This window comes from Corvus hawaiiensis, chromosome 5, assembly GCF_020740725.1.
Source record: "Corvus hawaiiensis isolate bCorHaw1 chromosome 5, bCorHaw1.pri.cur, whole genome shotgun sequence".
NCBI classification, from domain to species: Eukaryota; Metazoa; Chordata; class Aves; order Passeriformes; family Corvidae; genus Corvus; species Corvus hawaiiensis.
The window spans coordinates 70,301,402-70,322,479 of NC_063217.1; the positions used below are offsets into that span (position 1 = coordinate 70,301,402).

General features: G+C 41.5%; 1 protein-coding gene across 2 annotated transcripts in view; it reads left to right on the forward strand.

The window, feature by feature from the left end:
• Positions 1–16,247, forward strand: part of ANKRD50 (ankyrin repeat domain containing 50) — a 39,804-nt gene extending 23,557 nt beyond the window's left edge. For both annotated transcript variants that reach the window (XM_048303871.1, XM_048303872.1), the window contains exons 4-5: positions 7,426–10,973; positions 13,248–16,247. In XM_048303871.1, the coding sequence (XP_048159828.1) occupies positions 7,426–10,970 (3,545 nt within the window). In that variant the 3' untranslated portion in view covers positions 10,971–10,973; positions 13,248–16,247. The remainder of the gene's footprint in view (positions 1–7,425; positions 10,974–13,247) is intronic.
• Positions 16,248–21,078: the final 4,831 nt, after the last annotated feature.

Below are 21,078 nucleotides of genomic sequence, written 5' to 3' on the forward strand. Positions count from 1 at the left end.
AGAAGTAATGGATATGCCTTTAAAATAAATTTAATTCCAGTGAGTTAATTTTTCATTTCCACAGAGTATGACTTGATAAATAGCATAAAGGAAATTAGTGTGTGATACTATAATCCCATCTTCACTGTGGAAAAGGTAGAGCAAAGAAAGAATTGGATACAAACTGAGAAGAAATTTTAGGGTCTATTCAGAGGAAGTGGTGGTTTAGCCACTATGAAAGGAAAATGTGACATTACAGCCAATGTGATGGCTGCCTTTTTAATACACTGTTGGAGGATTTCCCTGTTACCAGCCAATACTCAAGTTTGCAGAAGGTGTAGTGAGGATATGAGGAGCATGGCTGAAGCTTCTGTTAACTTCAAAAACGATGCAACTTTGTTGCAACTTTGTAAAACTGCAAATAATATGGATTTCTTTTTGGGTTCTGGCCTGAAAAGGATTGACTGACATTAACTCTTCTACTGGGGCAAACGCTTCTCCTCCTTTGTGGTGTTTGAATGTTTACTTTTAGCTGAGCCGATTTTTACAGCTATTTATTTTCAGCTGGTGGGCAGGCAGAATTGAAGATCAACAATAAGTATTTGGACCAAATAAAAATCAGTTGCACTGTAACTTGGTAAGAGAAATTGGGATCCTTTTAGGATGGATTAAGAAAATGTGTCCCATCTGTAGTTGTTTCTGTTAAAAAAGTTTTGGAGTATGATATGAAATGTAGATTAAGCAATATTAATTTGTTTGCAGTAAGTTTATATCTGTTTTCACTTAAAATTTTCATGCAGTGAAAACTTCCTCCGGATTTGTCTGACAGATGGGTTTAGCTCTCATTTCAGCAAAGTGTACCCAGTGACTGGAAGCAGTATTGCTGCAGTGGCCTTATCCTGAGGATGCTCTTTTTTGGGTGTGCAGTACAGATGGGAGTTCTGCAAGCAGCTCCCAAGCCAAAACGAGTGATGACATGGAAGAGAGAGTCCAGTCTTTCTCACCCACTGTCATCCTGATGCTGCCAGTGGTGAATATCATCCCTAGCACGCTTAAGAATGAGAAAAGGAGGAGGGGTGTTTACTCTGATCCTCTTTGTTCTGTCACTTCTGGTGGCGACTTATTTATGAAAACTGAATAGTTGTGCCTGCATCTGCTGCAGCGTGTGCTCTGGGCCCTTCTGTATTCCCAGATTCTGTAGTAGCACAATGTGCTACGGATTTTTTGCCCTTACTCAGATTCTCAGCTTTCATTAATTTAAAAACAAAAGTAAAAAAAAAAAAAAAAAGCTTTGCCTCTCATGGCTACAGAGACAACCTCAAAAATATGAACCAAATGTGAGATGATGCCTGGCTGAGTCTGTGGTCACCCTCCACAGTGAGCAAATGCCAGATGAGTTAGGAAAGGAGGGGGACAGATAACTGCCTTCTCTTCATGTGCTCTGTCACCAACTGCCACGTGCTGCCTGCTTTCTTTTCCTAATGGCTTTTCTCCTAAATTTAACAGTGCTGTCCTGCACCCATAGTTATTCACAGTTGTCTCCTACATTATCATTTGTTACCATTTGACTCCAAGTATGGGCACTCAAGCAGCTGCATCAACACAGCCTCTCCAATGTGAAAGTGGCACAGAATATAGAGTTTATTTTTCTGTTGTTGTTTTTTAGCTAATGAACTTATTCTAATGATTCTTCTAAGATGAGACTAAGTCTTGAAAGCATAGGAGTCATGCTTACAAAACTAATTTCCTGGCTTGAGAAATCCATCATATTAGTTGGAAAACTTGAGGCATTTCAAAAGCGGGCAATTTTACATAGGTAATTTGGAGTGAACAGCAGATAATTTCTCATTAGCAGTATAAAGGTCGGTGGACAAAAGTGCATATGTACAAATGGTTTAAGGCAGCTTTTTTTAATAGGAATTTACCTAATTTCTTCTTTTTTTGCTAGACACATAAATCAAGTATGTGTGGCATCTGGATGATTATACCCCTCAATTAAACACTGGCATTCTTCCAAAAAATTCCTTCACATGCATGAGGCATGAGTGCACCAGTGCAGCACAGCCTGTGCAGATGTCATGTCTCAGGGAGCCATAGTTCTCATAAAGTTAGTGGCAAATACCAAAAAGATGCTGGAAACTTCAATAAAAAGAACCAAAAGTGGAGGTGAAAGGGTTCAGTTTAGCCTCAGAGGCATCTTAAGTGCCGTTCACCCACTCGTCCATAGGCAGAAACAGACAATGTCATCCATTTTACACTCATCCTTTCATTTGTCATTCAGTTCCAGAGAGGTACTATTAAGAGCTGGTATTTATCCAAATTTATTCTTGATTGGAAATCTTGGGGACATGTCTTTCTCATGTTTCTGCTATTTACTGGTCTGAATAGATGTGGAGGGTTGTTTTCCTTACAGCCTTTCCAAAAAAATTTAAAAAATAAGCAAAAATGCAAAAACCTTAGAGAAATACAGTAAAAAATCACAACCCAGCTTCTCTCAAAAACCTCACTGTTTGGTGATTAAAGCTACTCAGGTAGTTCTATTGCTGAATCCCTAAATGAAATCAGTTGCCAGATTTGGAGCTGAACCTTTCTCATTAGCTGCCATTCCAGAAAATAAATGGCATGAGACTACTTCAGGAGGGATTTCTTCCAAAATAACAAAATCTGAGTTGTCCTCTAATTTTTCATTGTAGGTTGGAATTTATTTGGGTGACTTCATGTTTTTTTGAAGTCTTCATGGGAGTTGGATTTTTACTATAAAAGATAAACTATATATATTTATGTGGTTGTAAAATTCACTTTTATAATATTGAAGCTTTGAAAAAGTTTATTTCTTGTTTAGGTTTGGGGTTTGGAAAGAAAAATTATTTAGACTGCTTGGGAAATATATAGGGAGCTTTTAATTACTATGTCTTTTCTTTTCACTACCGCTTTGAAAACACCTTACTAGGGAACTTCATATTTCCTTGTAAAAAGCTGTGTGTGAACTCGGAACTTACTTGCCTTGTAATTAAAGAGGGAAGACAAAATTGTTTTAAATGGACTATTACCTGTAGATCTAATTAAATAAACTTCTGTGCAGTGACACGGACCAGTGAGAGCAGCATACTTCAGCCTCAGTGTCTCATAGCACCTGCAGAAGAGGCAGAGAAATTTGTAATGCACAATATACTGCAAATGCACTAAAAGCTGAGTGTGCTGCCTGAGTCTCCAGGTGCCCTTTACTCTGCTGGATAAGTTATTCTTTTTGAGCAGGTGTGCATAAATGGAAATACCTAAGAAATACCTAATTCAATACATCTTTAGATCAGCAGTGTAAATTATTAATACCGAATTACTGCCATGTTTGTAATCGTTTGGATTACTCTAAAGCTAACAATTCAGTTAAATACATTAAAATGTATTTAAAACTTCTGTTATGTGCTTATGTAAATCCATTTAAAGATATGAAAGTGGAAGGATATTTTTAACTATTGAAACTTGCTAGTTAATAGCTTTTTTACTGTTGAAGTATGAAAAGGTTGACATGCTATAAAAGTATTTATGACCAAGATACTTTTTTTTTCCCCTTTTGAATGACCCTAGATCTTGCCAAGGAATACATTTGGAACAGATTTGTTTACAGAACTGCCAGAAATGTAATAAATCAGAACAATCCATATTGGAGCTCCCGTTGGGTTGAAAGTGATGTGTTGTAAGAAAAATTTTAACAATGCAAAAAGCAGGGTCGTGGGACTGCAAGTTCTGTCTACTGTAACTTCTGTTTTGCTGAGCTTAAAGTAGTTCATGGGAATGCATCTGAAACAAAATGAGCTTTCTCTTAATATTTTGGTGCTTCTTGTCCATGAAAGTGACTTATTGTATGGGTTGAAAAGCAAGTTTGCAGGATCTTTGTTTGGAGATGTAAAATGACCTCATTTAGACAGATATTTGGGGAAAAAAAATGCGGCTTTGTTTTCCTTCTTCAATCTAGCAACAAAAATCACAGACTTAAAAAAATACAGTTCTATCTATAAGGCGTCTTTTGAATTACTTGCTTATTATAGTATGGCCTGGTGCAGTGGTTAAAATTAACATCCTGTTTATGTCCAAAAATCTGTTACAATGGCAGTTTGTTAATCCCAGCCCTTAAAGAATGTTTCATCCCTGCGATATGTGGACGTCTGCGTGAGTGTAGTGTGCTCCTTGTTATCCCAGCTTATTTTCAGATACAATATATAGCATCTCATTAACAAGGAATTTATAGAAATACTGCCGAAAAGAAAAAAAGGAAAGAAAAAAAAGCAATTTTTGGCTTCCATAAACATGCAGCCAATCATAGTTTAAAACTGCTCTGAAGCCTTCTGAAATTTATTTACTTGTCTGAAGTGCTTAGATATTTGGTGTATCTCAGGTAAATACAGATCAGGGTAATATTTTTAGCCATAATATGGAGCAAAGTAATCAGAGCATCGTAGAATGCTTTGTGTTGGTAGAGACCTTAAAGACCATCTTGTTCCAACCCCCTGCCATGGGCAAGGACACCTTCCACTATCCCAGGTTCCTCAGAGCCCCATCCAGCCTGGCCTTGAACACTTCCAGGAATGGAGGGAGCATCCATTGGGCACTGATACCTCATATAAAAAAAACACCAAACACACAAACCCTTTCTTTTTTGCTTTTTTATTTGGCGCTCTTATGGTTTGGGTTTTTTTGCTATCACATCCATAATTATTTTGTTCATTTTGCCACCCATTTTGGGAAGCAAAATGAAAATTGTTTTTCAAAGAACACTTGCAAGGCAAGCAAGAGTCTTTTGTTTTTGAAGCAGAGATACAGAGACTGAGGCGCTTAAACAGTTACCACTCTGCAAGTTTTCCTGGGAAGGCTGGGAGTCAGGGGAGGTGAAGTGTAGTCCTTAGTCAGGCAACACTGAACATCGGCTGAAATCTCAGGATTGCTGTTGTGCCAGTCCTTTGGGGATTTTCTCATGGCAAGGAAAAGAAATCCACTACTGAGAAAACACTTGAGCGATGTAAAAATAAAAATAGCTTGCGTTGGCAGGTACATATCAGAAGGAAGGATGTGGGCACGGGATTCATGTGAGAGTTTGGGGGTTTTGTGAGCAGGGTCACTTAGGTCAAAGGACATAGAGAATGAGTTTGCAGAGCTCTTTGCCTGTTCTTGTCCAGCCAAGTGATAGAGACAGATCTGTACGAGGAGAAGCAGAGCAGTTCAGAGGAAGGTGAGTGAACGGGGTGGTTGTATTTGCTCCAAGTTGAGCAAAACAGAGCTGTTCCCTCTGCACACATGAGCCAAGCAAAGGGACACTTGTCTCTAATTACAGCTGCTTGTGTGCGTGTGACTGTGAGTCCATGCACCAAGCAGTGCCCTGGTTTTGGTGTTACTTTTTCACTTCTGTATCTTCTGAAGGATCCTGACCTAGAAACAGCCTTTCACTTCAAGTGGGAGCTTGGGATCTGCAGAATCACAGGGCACTGTCTGTTCTTACTCAGCAAAGTTTTTTATTTGGGTTATGTGCAAGAATTAAGGGCTTCACAAAGTTGCATACAGAATGTTTTAATAAAATGCATAGTAAATCAGTGAATTACGCCATCCTACAGGTCAGGTTAGGACATTACTTGAATTTGTGGCGCATTATGGTGAATAAAGCTGATTCTGTGTTTCCTTTTAGAGACAAAAAAAAAAAAAGATGCCTCTAAAATGGAGAAAGATTATTTTCTTCCTCCTGGCATTCTCATTCAAAAATCTTCAAGTAGTCAATCTTACTTATCTAGTCTTACCCTCTGAACTGACTGTGCAAAAGTGTCCTCTCCAGTGATTTTGTGGAGAAGCATGATTTTGTTTTAGGTATTCTATTGGTTTAGTCCTGTTTGTAGTGCTTCCCAAATTACTAAGGGAAGCAGAATACTTTAGTAACACTTCCATAGTTGGCCTCTCAGTTCTGATCTGTCATGTTTGTACAGTGCTCATGTAGACTAAACAATTAAGAGAATGACCTTAACGGGACATTCAGAACCACTGCTGAAGCCACTGGGGAACAAAAACCACAGCTCTGTTATCAGCCTGAACTTGCTGTCAGAACAAGCTCACAGTCTGAGCAGCTTGATCCACAGAGTGTTTAAATACAATAAAAACATAGTTCTAGAAGCACCATCCCTCACAGGCTCACTTAAAATGATTTGTTCTGTGGAGATGGGGCCAGAATTGAATTGAACACATTGATCTATGGTTGCTTTTCCTTCGGTATAATTCCGAGTTTAGTAACTTTGCTTTGCTTTGAAGAGTGGAGCTGGTTTTGTTTCTGACTAGCTGAGCTGGCTGTAAAGACAGGATTACAACCTGTCCCTGGAGAAGCAAGGTGCAGTTCTGGCCTGAAACACAGTCACTGAAGCTGCTGTGTCTGTGACCTCTGTGGTTTTCCTGTAACTTCCGCAAGATCAGCGTTCAAACAACGCAATGTGTCATTAATCAGAGAGGGTAGGTCCTCATCAGGTGCTTACCTTGGTCCTACCAGAGCAAATGTTTGAAATGGCAGAGGCAGCCCGGTATCCACACAGCTCTGCCTTCGCTCAGCCCCATTCCTGAGAGTCTTCCAGGCCGCTGAGGCGGCGCAGGGAACTTCCTCACGCGTGCTGCTAGGAACAGTGTCCTTTTCCTTGAGTGGGAAGGGAACGGACACAGTCTGTGTGTATGAAATAATGTCCCTTTTTCCTCTAAAGAGTAAACAGGCTGGAAAAACAATGAGATTGTATGAGTATGAGAAAACCTGTTTCTTTATGCAATGAGTCACCTACCAGAGAACCAGGGTGTTTATCTAAAACTCAGTTCTCACCTGCAGAAAGTAGGTGATTTTCAGTGCACAGAGGTCTAGATATTTAAAACTGGTTTTGAGTGTCTCTCCTGTATCATAAAAGCTTTTAAAAGAAACAGTGGTGGTCAAGTTAGTGATTTATGTACATTTAATCATGCATATGCAGCAGGTGTGAATACCCCCTTCTGTAATTAAATAAACATAATAATTGTCTTAATCTAAGTAGCTGAAAATTACTTGGAATTCCATTGTTAACCACATTGGAGAAGGGATTATTCCTTTAATAATATAATAATACTTAATCTTATTTTGGTTGCAGTTTTGATGGTTTTGCTTAGGTGTTTAGTATTGTCCAAGGCAGACACACAGTGCCTAATTCAGAGTGATTTTCAATTTTTTTTTTTGTTAATAGCATATATTTTTTCTTATAGTAGATGGTGATAACAGTGCATCTAATGATCAAAGTTTTCTGCTATTATAATTAATTTATATTCACTGTGTTTACAGGGGAAAATATTTTTATTTGGTTGTTCCGCACCCAAAAATGTCTTGGCTTTTATTTACTCTTCTTTCAACATTGAGTTAAGCAGAACTGGATCAGAAGTAATTACAACTTTCTTCCCTCTCAACAGGTTTTCGAAAAATCAGTCTGGACGACCTCCGAAAGGCTTACATTGTGAAAGATGTGCAGCAATATATTCTGCATCGTTTAGACCAGGAAGAAGCCCTGAGACAACACCTCACAAAAGAAACAGCAGAAATGCTGAATCAGCTTCACATCAAGAGCAGCGGTTGCTTTTTGTATCTGGAACGTGTCCTAGATGGAGTTGTGGAGAATTTTATTATGTTACGGGAGATCCGTGATATTCCAGGAACATTAAATGGCCTCTACCTTTGGCTCTGTCAGAGACTTTTTGTGAGAAAACAGTTTGCAAAGGTCCAGCCTATCCTTAATGTAATTCTTGCAGCCTGCAGGCCCTTAACCACCACGGAATTATATCACGCGGTGTGGACCAAAAACATGACACTGACGATGGAAGACTTTCAACGCAAATTGGATGTCCTGTCGAAAGTCCTTATCGATGGCCTTGGAAATACAAAAATCCTGTTTCATTACAGTTTTGCTGAGTGGTTGCTGGATGTAAAGCACTGTACACAGAAATACTTGTGTAACGCCGCAGAGGGACACAGAATGCTGGCGATGAGTTACACCTGCCGGGCAAAGGATTTAACACCGTTAGAAGCTCAAGAGTTTGCATTGCATCTCATTAATTCTAATTTACAGTTGGAGACTTCAGAGCTGGCTTTGTGGATGATATGGAATGGCACACCTGTCAAAGACTCCCTGTCAACCTTAATTCCTAAAGAGCAAGAGGTATTACAGCTGCTGGTAAAGGCTGGTGCTCACGTCAACAGCGAAGATGACCGCACGTCCTGCATCGTTCGGCAGGCCCTGGAGAGGGAGGACTCCATCCGCACCTTGTTGGACAACGGGGCGTCCGTAAACCAGTGCGATTCCAATGGGAGAACCCTCCTGGCCAACGCGGCCTACAGTGGCAACCTCGACGTGGTCAACTTGCTGATGTCAAGGGGAGCAGATCTGGAGATCGAAGACACCCACGGGCAAACAGCACTGACCTTGGCTTCTCGGCAGGGGCACACCAAGGTGGTCAACTGCCTCATTGGCTGTGGGGCCAACGTCAACCACACGGACCACGACGGCTGGACGGCGCTGCGGTCAGCAGCGTGGGGAGGGCACACGGAGGTGGTGTCCGCGCTCCTGTACGCCGGCGTCAAAGTGGACTGTGCAGATGCCGACAGTCGGACGGCGCTGAGAGCAGCAGCGTGGGGAGGGCATGAAGATATTGTGCTGAATCTGCTCCAGCACGGTGCTGAAGTTAATAAAGCTGACAACGAGGGCAGAACAGCTCTGATCGCAGCTGCATACATGGGGCACAAAGAGATCGTGGAGCACCTGCTGGACCACGGTGCAGAGGTGAATCACGAGGACGTGGATGGGAGAACGGCGCTGTCTGTGGCTGCGCTCTGTGTGCCGGCCAGTAAGGGACACGCCTCGGTGGTCAGCCTCCTCATCGACCGCGGTGCTGAAGTTGACCACTGTGACAAGGATGGCATGACTCCACTGCTGGTAGCTGCATATGAAGGACATGTGGACGTGGTTGATCTGCTTCTGGAAGGAGGAGCTGATGTTGATCACACGGACAACAACGGCCGGACACCGCTTCTGGCAGCAGCCTCCATGGGCCACGCCTCAGTCGTGAATACTCTCTTGTTTTGGGGTGCAGCTGTTGACAGCATTGACAGTGAAGGTAGAACAGTTCTGAGCATAGCATCTGCACAGGGCAATGTTGAAGTAGTACGGACTCTGCTGGACAGGGGGCTAGATGAAAATCACAGAGACGATGCAGGCTGGACACCTTTGCACATGGCAGCTTTTGAAGGTCACAGGTTGATCTGTGAAGCTCTTATAGAACAAGGTGCTAGAACAAATGAAATTGATAATGATGGACGGATACCTTTCATATTAGCCGCACAAGAAGGTCACTATGATTGTGTGCAGATGTTACTGGAAAATAAATCCAACATTGATCAGAGAGGCTACGATGGGAGAAATGCTCTCCGGGTTGCTGCCTTAGAAGGTCACAGAGATATAGTTGAGCTACTTCTCAGCCATGGAGCAGATGTGAACTACAAAGATGCTGATGGCCGGCCAACGCTTTATATCCTAGCATTAGAAAACCAGCTTACAATGGCTGAGTATTTTTTAGAAAATGGTGCAAACGTTGAAGCAAGCGATGCTGAAGGAAGAACAGCACTCCATGTTTCCTGCTGGCAGGGCCATTTGGAGATGGTGCAGGTGCTGATAACTTACCATGCTGATGTGAATGCTGCAGATAACGAGAAAAGATCTGCTTTGCAGTCTGCTGCATGGCAAGGCCACGTGAAGGTCGTGCAGCTTCTCATCGAGCATGGTGCTCTGGTTGACCACACATGTAATCAAGGTGCTACTGGACTCTGCATTGCAGCCCAAGAGGGGCACATTGATGTTGTCCAGATATTACTGGAGCATGGTGCTGATCCCAATCACGCTGACCAATTTGGGCGCACTGCTATGCGAGTTGCAGCCAAAAACGGACACTCCCAGATTATTAAATTACTGGAAAAATATGGTGCATCGACTCTGAATGGTTGCACTCCGTCTCCAGTCCACACAATGGAGCAGAAACCCTTACAATCAGTCTCCTCTAAAATGCAGTCCTTAACGATGAAGTCCAATAGTTCAGGGAGTACTGGAGGAGACATGCAGCCTGGAATGCGGGGATTATCCAACGGGCCTGCGCACGCCTTCAGTTCTCCTTCGGAGTCGCCCGATTCCACAGTTGACCGTCAAAAGTCATCTTTATCAAATAATTCCCTGAAAAGCTCCAAAAATTCTTCTCTCCGCACCACATCCTCAACAGCCACTGCTCAGACAGTGCCTATTGATAGTTTCCACAGCCTGTCGTTCACGGAGCAGATCCAGCAGCATTCCCTGCCACGCAGCAGGAGCAGGCAGTCCATTGTTTCCCCTTCTTCCACAACTCATTCCCTAAGTCAAAATCATAATTCACCAAGTAGCGAGTTTGAATGGAGCCAAGTGAAACCTAGTTTGAAATCAACTAAAGCGAACAAAGGAGGCAAAACAGACAACTGCAGCAAGTCTGGCTCGGCTGGAAAAAAAATAAAGCAGAGTAGTTCCTCCCAACCCAAAGTGCTAGAGTATGAAATGACTCAGTTCGATAAACGAGTACCTATTGCCAAATCTGGGACAAGCATGCCGCTGAAATCAATGCCGCCAGAGCCACAGTGCAAAATTTTGGTCCCTCCAGCTCAGCAAGAAGTTGGTCGATCTCAGCAGCAGTTCCTGATTCACCAACAGAGTGGGGAGCAGAAGAAGAGAAATGGCATTATGACGAATCCAAATTACCATCTTCAGAGCAATCAGGTTTTTCTCGGCAGGGTTTCTGTCCCACGAACAGTGCAGGACAGAGGGCATCAGGACGTGTTGGAAGGCTATCCCTCCGCAGAGACAGAACTCAGCCTTAAGCAAGCCTTAAAACTTCAGATTGAAGGTAGCGACCCAAGCTTCAACTACAAGAAGGAAACACCATTGTAAAAGGTAACCTACCTAGTCACAAAGGAGCCAAATGCCTGCGTTTCATCTTGTGCATTTAAAATGTGCTAAAATTGCATTTTATTATCGTTTACCATCATAATTGCTTATGTGATGAATGTTAAAATCTTAACCTGGCAAGTGTTTCCTTCGCTGTCATTTAAAAGCATCAGCCACAGAGGAATTGGATTGCTGTCATGTTGTCTGTTGAATTCGCTTGCTCCAATTGTGCCCCACTGTCTTTGATAAGTGACTGCATAAAAGAGCAAGTTTCACATAGCATTGATTTGGAATTTCATTTTCAAACATAAGAACAGATGAGAATTTTAATATATGATATTTTCAGGTACAGTCTTTATTTCATTATTTACAAAAATGCTCCTCAGGAAGTTTCTAAAGGTTCTTATAAGTTATAGGCAACCACTCTTCTGAATGTGGATTTCAAGGGTAAAGCATAAGTATATATAAATTAGAAAGTTAAAATACTATTCTAAGCTTTGGTTTTATATTTTTGTTACTGTAGAGGTAATCCTCCTGTAAAAGAGGTGGCTTTTCTCAGAGCAAGATTATAATCTATGTTACAGTACCAATTTTCTGACCATTCTGTTGTTCTTAATCAGGGGAGGTCATTTAGATCTCTCACCTCCTCTCCAATACTGAATTTTAAGCTGAAAAAGTAATTACAAGTCTCTTTTTAAGACCTGAATTGTCAGTGAGTCAGCTAAAATAGTTTTATTTTTCTCCTCTTCCTGTTGAGGTGTATGTTTTTTATGGTATTTGGAACGTGTTAATATATTTTCTGTTTGAAATTCAGAGAAGCAGCATTTTTATGAAATGTGTGCGCACCTCCTATTGCTTGCTCGCTTATTTTTGAAAACTTTTTTTTGTGTGTGAATGCAGCATTTTGGACAGCTCAGGCTGCTGCTCCTTAGAACAAGAATGTTCTTGCCAGTTCTGACTCAGTTCTGCTGCAGGTCATCAAAGACAGCGTGTTTCTAGGACAGTTGCAGGTGGTGCAGAATCCACAGATGGAAGGTTTACAGCTGTCAAAAACACATAAGCAGGCATTTTCCCAAAATATCCTGGAAATTGATTTTAATGGAATACATCTGTAGATGTAGCTGTGGTCCCTGGAGAATTGCAGAGCGATAGAATGTTGTGCAGGACCCTGTTGGGTTGGCTTTTTGGTTAAATGAAAATGTTTGAAATAATAAAGTGTTTAAAGAGCATCTGTGCTAGAGCCTGCACATTTGTAAAATACAAATATTAGCCAAGGGTCACATGAGCTGTGGGACAGGACAGCAGGAGCAGGCATAGAGAGGAATCATCAGCTGGGAGAGAAAAGGCCTTAAATCTTCATAGAAGTTACAAGGATTTCAGATTCCCACACGAGTACATCATGTCCAAACAGGATAAGAATTTATTTGTAATTTTTTCCTGCTTGCATAAAACTTTAAGACGTGTAATTAAGGATTGTATTTCCTAACTCTTACGTGCCTGCACCTGATGTTCATCGCTTGCTTTCATGTTGTACTTCATTGTAAATCCATTGCATGGTTCTGACATAGAATGTGTTCATCTGACCTGACCTGTCATCAAAAGACTGGTTTGGGTGAATTTTTCCAACTTTATTTATTTTAAAATATAAACAGCATGTAAAGAAATCTGAACGTTCCACATATAATACTAAAATTTGGCTCTGCTTTATCTGGAACAAAGGGCATGTGACTGAAAATTCAGGGTTTCTCTCAGTGAAGTTCTTGGCTATGCAAATGTCTAAAAAAAGTGAGGTGTGAATAACCAAATGGTTCCTTTTGCTTTTCTCTTAACGCTTTCCAGAGCGTCATTTTAAAGATGGGAGTTCAGAACAATTTTGTGGATTACGAATTGCTTGGCACAGGCTGTAATTTGCCTCCTCTTTTGCCGTCTCAAGCACAGAAAAAACGGTAATTTCCCTGACCGGTGGATAAATGAGTCACCTGTGGGGAATCACTTCAGAAGTACTCCACGGGAGCACCACAGGAATGGCTTTCCTTCCCTGGCTGCTGCTTCCCAGCCTATCCAGGAAGCTCTCCTGCTGTGGGGACCCCCTAGCTGCTTGGGATGGCAGAGAGCACAGGGAATCAATCGCAGGATTGGGGTTAGGCAGGAAACTTCTCCTCATCAGGTTGTTGTTGTGTGCTTTTAACTTCAGCTAGGGACGATACAGCTCCCTTTTTGACAAGACTGTTTGTGTTACAGACTATTTCAAAGCTTAATGTTTTTATTTTGTACTTCCAGGCCAATTCCGTGATGCTGTGAACAGAAGCGCTTCTGCTCCCAATGATTTATCAGCTGGCTGGGATGAAAGCAAAAAATGCTTGTTTAGTCCACCTAGAAATTCAAGAATGTGATTCCTACAGTACAGTTACCTTAATTACTGTAATGTGCCTACATTTTCAGGCTGCCTTCTCAGTATAACCCTCTGTGCTTCAAAATTTTATTTTGTGTACTTTGTATTTAATACACAGAATGAGCACTTTTTTTAATTGCAGAAAGATATATGCTGTATTTCCCTGACCACAGCTGAAAATGGTAAGAACCAGGAATTCCGATTTCCTTTTCCAGATCGCTTGGTAGAGGTGCATGTGCCACAGTGAACTGTGTTATGGAAAAGGCAGTGCTTTTTGTATTTATTTTTCTGTGGCTAAAGAAAATAAGCAAAGAGTTTGTCACATTTGCATTGTTGTCATGTATTGTCAGTTCCCTGTGTACTTCAAAAAGTTCCCTCCAGAATTACAAGTCTTGTAACAGTATTTTATAAATACTGTACTTGTGTGTTCTGTCTGTGTAATTGCTGTTCAGTGGTGGCAAAGAAGCTGGACTGCAACCACCTGCAGTATCTTTGGGATTTTTAAGAGGCAAAAATCTACTCTCTGGTACTACAGCACCAAATCTGGATGGCAGACTGGGACCACTGAAAGCAATAGGCTAATTTTGGACACTTGGTCTTCAATAGCCTCTGTTATTGCTACGGTGATGAGGTAATTAATATGGGTGTGTCTGAGGTGCTACAAGGTCTGATCCTGCTTTCATGTATATCTCTATACATTAGAAACAGCTCTTTCTCTTTTCCAAGGTAAAGGACTATTATTGGGAATGTCAGTAAAGCCAACCATGGAAAATACAGACACTTTGTTAGTGAGGCTGAGAGAATATGCAGTGAGAGTGCAGTGGAAAAGCACAGTGACAGCGTTGCCTGGGGAGTACAGAGATTACTGAGTTAGCCCTGTCCTGAGACAATAACTCCTTAAAGCACAAACTTGTATGAATGTGGTTACTGCTTCAGGGGGATTAGGTAGAGCCAGCGTGTCTCTGTACCTGGAGCACAGTTAATCAGCGGTCGGGAGAGTCCATCTATGGATAATGGAAAGCTGGCTTCCCGCTCTTACAACAGAAAAATTTTACTTGTATGAAAGAGAGCAAAGTCAAGGTCATTGTTGTGAAAGTGAGCAGTGTGTTTTTCCTTTGAACGTGCACATTTTACTTGCACAGTTCTGCAAGTGACAAAATGAAGCAGGTGGGTTATTTTCTCCTACAAATGCAAGCTATATTCTACTATTCGCCATTACACAGCCTTGCTCTTTAGAAAATAAGCCTATTTTTGTATGCAAGTATTTCTTCTAAAGGCTTGGGTTTCATCTTTTTCATACTCTAATTCTGATCATTCCAGAAATAAGAGGATAGAGAACTGAGGTTATTTTTCATAGCTGATTAATTAGATCCTTAAACTTTGATGAATGGCCCCTGGATGTATATGTAGTGCATATTCTGAGGCACTAAAGGGCTCCATGTCTGGTTATTATGATCAACCATCATCAGAATTTTTTTTTTTTTTTTTAAATCTTGCACCTCCATTCTTATTTGCTTGTTCCTAAATGTAAAAAAAGAATCTTTTATAGTCAGGCATTCAGCATACAGTAAAATTAGATGTTAGAAGCTGACACACGGCAATATGGATTATTCTGAATGTTTCGTATATTGAATTTCTTGTCCCCGTGGGACAATTATAAAATAAACATAACAGGAGTCTGGCAGAATGGCCTTAAGAGGGTTAGTGGCTTAGAAAAGAGAAAGTACCAAAATGTTCTCAGCAAACTTGTTCCAAACCTCAAATATAGTACATTTGCAATACTGTGCAAGGATACGACTTTTCTTAGTTATTAGATGTATGTTTTGTTCTGTAGAAAGGGATCCCTGAATGCCAACATTTTTTCTACTGACCTTGACTGTCATTGGGATATATTTATTTAATTTTATTGTGTTGTTATTAATTGCACCTTGTGAACAGAGGACGTAAAAATATGGCCAATTTCACAAGGGGCCACAACTTATATAGATAGTCTGGTGGGTTTTGTGTGAATAGTATTTACATTTGAAACAGTCACTGGGGAAACCCTCTCTCCAAATCAGCAGAAAGTAGACCTGTCAAAAATGTTTTCAGAATGACAATTCTGCCACATTTTAAATATCCCTTTGGAACAGAGCATGAATTGCTTTAAATCATCTATTTTCTCAGAAGGTCTGTGTAATTCCACATTGCTGTTGCGTGTGATTTTTAGCATCACCATTTGTGAGAGGTTTGTGTGCCAAGCAAAGTTGCTGTTCCCCCCGTTGCTCCCTCTACTCTGCCCTCTCCCATCTGTAAATGGCGGGGAGGTGAGCAGAGGGGTGTAGCTGTGACTCAGCACAGCTCCTTCTGCCGGGGCAGCAGTTCTCATCACCACCTGAAAAACCTGAATCAAACAGGAATCCTGTTTCTCTTCATCCCATATTGCTGGTCCTTCCAAGGTCATCTCCACAAGACATCCAAAATTCTTGACAGGAGAGCTGGGGAAAAAGACTGTTTTGTGGACACGGATATCAATACTGTGTGCATGTGGAAAAACTCATCTGGAGAGAAATGCATTAAGAGATACCAAGGCACAATTGATGCATTTTTGTCTTCTCTGTGATCAGTATTGAAAACGTTGCCGTTTCTTTAAAACTAAAAAGGTGTTTTCCCTCCTCAGTTACTCTGCTATGCAAATGTCTGTTATGCTTAATATTCCCCATCTGAACTCCTCAGTTAACTTGGTTTGCAGATAGACTGTTTTTTCCTGGAGTGGGTTGTAAATAGCCTTTAATGTACATTGAATGAATTTCACATTGTAAAATTTTTATTTTATTCCTTGTATTATATTAAGCGAAAATCCCTGTGTATATTAAAGTGCATAATAAATATATTTGCTTTTCAGCAGACATCTAACTGTTTTAATTTTTCTACCTCATTTCCTGGGACATTTCAGGAAAAGGTTATTAAACTTGATTGACTTTTCTGTAGTACTAAATGAAGCGTGATGTGTGTGTCCAGTAAGCAGCCCAGGCTAGCAAGCCTCAGACCCTGGCATTAATTCCTGTGGCCCCGAGCATTTGCAGGAGAAAATTTGCTGCATGTCCTTCTGTTTAAAATGACCATTTTATACTGTAAATACCATGAGGGCCAATAAATTCACTATTTCAGTTGCTGTAAGTTTTTTACCAGTTCAAGTGGATTTTGTTAAGTATTACCTTGATGAGTGTTTCTCAGTAGTATTTTCAGTTTTAAGCAAAAGCTCTCTTACTGATGGGAGCCTCTCATTTTTCTTGAATTTGTTATTAAAAAAGGTAAGGGAGAGAAGTTTTCTGGTCCTTGCAATAATCCCCTTTGGCCCTGTGATCTTGTCCCACTTCTTCAGATCATAAAGCTACCACGATTTGTCTTGAGTGTGAAGGAAGAGTTTGGCTGTGCCTTCTGCAAAGGATGCTTCAGGTTTACCCCCAGGTATTCTGGTTCACACAGATTCCAGCAGCTGGTGCACGTGGGTCGACTGATTCCTAAGATTAGGTGAATGGCAAAATTGTCATTATTTGCTGACTTGTTTTCTGTGTATTTCCGTTGTTTCTCACAGCAATTATTGACCCTCTTTTGTTAAGTTCTCTGTGTCTGAAATAACAAAGTCTGAGATGCATTAATTCAGTGGCTATTTTTCATTGAAGCAAAGAATTTCCACTGAATTAATCTTTGAGTAAGTTCTGTGGCATTCCAGAGATAGACATTTTCTTCAGATAAGCACTGTAATAATATTTAAATAAAATTATTCAACACCTGTTTTAAATCTCTTATTCTATGGAATATACACAGTCACATTAAATAATGCTTCACATCATCCGTGAGATCTTTACAACAATTTGGCTTGTGTGTTACATGTATTTTCCAAAAGAAAGCTGAGATTGGTTGGCACAGTAAACTAAAGCTTTTCAGTTGGAGGCCCTTGGAGAGACAGCAATGAGAACTTGGCATTGATCTAAATCCTAATCATTTTAGGCTACAAAGAGTCGCAGAAATAGGGTATGGGACTGAGAAATCTAGTTGGCAAATCATTTGGATAAAGAAATCTCCAAATGGGTATGTAGGTAATATAAACAGATTGACCTTTAGAATTAAAATGTAATTTGCTGGTTGGGGGGACAGAATAAGGTGTTGGGGTCTGGGTGTTGGTTTTGGATTTTTATTTCCCCCAGCAACTTTTTTGATGTAACTTAACTTTTAAGTCTGCATCTCCTAGGGAAAAAGGTTTTTTTGAAATACTAAGGGTGAGTAATAAAATTCTCTCCTCTTTGAGTTAAGGCTGTGAGCAGAGCTGTTGTGTGCTTGTTATGTCAACTTGGTGAACATTAGGCAATCTCATAGGGAGACTGTTTAAAATTCAAAGCTTTATTCATAAATGACAAGGAGTGGACCTTTATTATGATTTATTCTGTCATTTTCCATTATGCTGGCTATCCAGTTCACCATTGTGTTTTCCCGAAGAACAAAACATTCCAGTCTTGCTCCAGCTTTAATAATAGTCTGATAGTTCTGTTGCTGGTTTTTCATACTGCTCTCAGGAAAGGTGTTGCTATTCACCAGTAAATCCCAAAGCACTTCACAGAAAACACAGGAGAAACACTGAGATAAAGATACATTTGCTCTGTCAGTCGCTTAACAGGCTCCAAACAGCGTCGGGAAAAGCCCCTGGGCCTCTCCCAGCACTAGGCAGTTCTGCCGCCTTGAATAACCTGTTGTCTGGCATTAACTCATCTCCTGCTTTTTTTTTTTTTTTTTTCTTTTTTAGTTGCCTTTTTTAGTTGCTTTTTGTGCATTTGCAGTGCAGCTCGCTGGAGGCTGTCCATGCAGCTGGGTGCCGCCAGCTCCAGCTCCTGGCCGGCTGTTGGAGCTGTGGGAGAGGAGTCGGCTCCGCTTTGGAGGCTGCTCCGCCAGCGGATTCCTGCGGGGTTGGGCAGGGGACCACCTCGCTGTGTCTGGCCCGTGCTGAGCAGCGTGGCACAGTGGGAGCTTGCCAAGCTCTCTCTGGAGCTGTGCTCGTTTTTCCTACTGCAGTCAGAGATTTCAAAAGCCCTCTTGGAAAAAAAAAAAATAGGAAAAAAGGGGCTTATCCAGGAGCCCCGTTGACAGGTGAGAGCTTTGCGAGAAGCAGTACTGAGCATGCATCCAAACCATGTCCCGGTGCCAGTTTTCTGCTAATGGAACACTCGGAATTGAATGAGAGATAAAGCAGTCTGAATGTTTCTGTCTCTGCTAACATTTCATGTCTCCCCTGTGCCTTGGTTAGCTGTCAGCCTGCTGACAAATTAATGGGGGTGCGTGTTTCTGAAGGCTGTCATTAGATGGTATTCGTGGTATGGAGAGACGAGATCCTTTTACAGGCACAGTCCTCAAAGCAGAGACATTTTTCAGAAGCTGGATAGGACCAAGATGCATACTTTCCCTTCCTGTTGGACTTTCTCATACAGGAGAAGGAGCAAAAAGCACCTGGGCTGGTGATGTACAAGGTTTAGTTGCATGAGACGAGAGCAGGGAAGATAGATTCACGTCATCTCTGAAGTCTTCAAAATGCAGCTCACTCTTTGCCACGTCTAAAAACTGTACTGCTAAAGCAAATCTTGAGATGATTAGAGGGTGCATAATTAAGAGTCCTCATTTGGCTGCCGGAGCTGTTCACTGCAGGCCGGGAACAAGGCAGAAGCACATTCACTCCAACTCTGTTGCAGTGTTGGGCCTTGCAACACCATGGTTTATTCACTCCACTTGTGTTCTGCTGAGATTTCCCACAAGAGCACTGGATGGAGTTGGTTTTTAAATGCTTTTGCTAATTACTTCTTTTAACGTGAAATTAATGAACAGAATTATTCAGGGACATTCTTACTTACATGGGGTCAAGATTCCCTCCTTGAGCAGTTACATCCACTTCCACAGCAGTATTTGAAGAGTGTGGTTCCCTTCACCTGAGGAAAGGTAGCAAAATCTGTGCCTAAATTGATATTAAAGTGCTTTTTGGCTCACACTGCTGGCTCATTTGCATGCAGCCTATTTTCTATAAAGGGTAAGTCCTTCCTCTTTGCCAGGATGGGATGATGGATCGAAGAACAGCCATTTCAGGACACACCAGATATTCATCCAGCCCTGCACTCTGTCATTATCAATGACCAATATCAGATGTGAATAGAAAAGTACAACAATAGGGTAAATTTTCAATTATTTTTCCTCCAAATATTCTCCAGCTGTTTGTGGCTCAGGGATTTCCAAACCCAGAGATAATGTCTTTATCATTAATATTTTCTGTGTCAGTTAATGTTAACTAAACCAGGAACAAGTGGCTGAGATTGAAAATGCACATTGTAATTTATAAATGGTATTTAATATTCTTTAAGGGTGAGACCACTGGACAATCAGCTACTGAACACAAATTGTAAGCCGTGAGTAGATTTATACCAGGTCTCTCTACATCCAGAAGAATTATGTCTGGAATAAATGTGGAGCAGTTCATGTTAGCATTACACAATGAGAAAGTAAAGATATTACTTGAAGCATAAGGATTTCCCTGCATCTGCTGAAAACCTGTTTTGCAACAAACTAGAAGGAACATTGCTGTGCCCCAGATCCATGTAGGGAAGTTGGCTGATCTTTTTGCAGAGAGACAAGACAGCCTCAGGAACATCAGTTATTCTTCCCTTATTAACAATACGAACAAACTTGAATATTGATTCGCCGCCTCTCCAGCTCTTAGCCAAAGCCATCAGATGCTGGTAATAGGGAATGTATGCTCTCAAAAGTGAGTGTTTTGCAGATTAACAGTGGGCACAAAGGGAAGCACAGGTGCAGAATCATATTTCCATGGTGCTGCTCGGCGGTGCTGCTCGGCAGTGCCGCTGTGCAGCACAACAGGAACCAGGTGAAAAGGAAAATTACTCTAGCAGATGTAGTCCCTCCTGTGTTTCCTAAGCTCCCTGTTTGCCAAGCCGTATCCCCAGGATCAAGCACTTTCCCTGCAGAAATAATGACTGTGTTTGCCTTTTCAATCTGTTTTCATGTAACTCTGGGATTTTCACAGACCACATTGACAGTGACTAGAAGTTGCAAAGTAGTGTCGAGCTGCTTAAAACTTGATATTCCCCACACTCCTAATGTACTGCTTCAGAAACAAAGCAGGTTTCCACAACCTAGATAACACCATGGTTGAGGTATTCCTTGGCTCCTTCAGTTTTCCCACTCTGGCAGGACCAATAGGTTTGTGGGCACTGTGCCTCACACGGAAAAACCAGTCTCAATTAAATTTGCTCTGCTCTCATTTAGGCATCCTAATTACTAGGGGGTGGGGTGGTGCTGAGCATGGAGATGGACAGACAGAGGATGGATGTGGAAGAGAGGCTTGGTCTTTACATGGATGTTTGTCACTGCCCAGGGGGAAGCATGGAATACCTTGTTTGAACATGCAGCTCCATGATGGCCAGCATGGGCTGGCCAGAGAGCTGCCCTTCAGTAACAAATGAGAGATGAGACTGGGAATCAAAGCCTTCAAAAACACACCAGGGGCTCATTTTTAACATGTCAGAGGAGGGGCTGCCAGTGCAGAGCAAGGGGGCATAGCAGGAGCCATGCTGGAAAGGTTGTCCTCGGGGCAGACATAGCACAGGATGTGAGGTATGGGAGTTTCACCTTGTGAGAAGAGAGCATTGCTCATCTGTCCCAGAGGTTGCCGAGACTGACAGA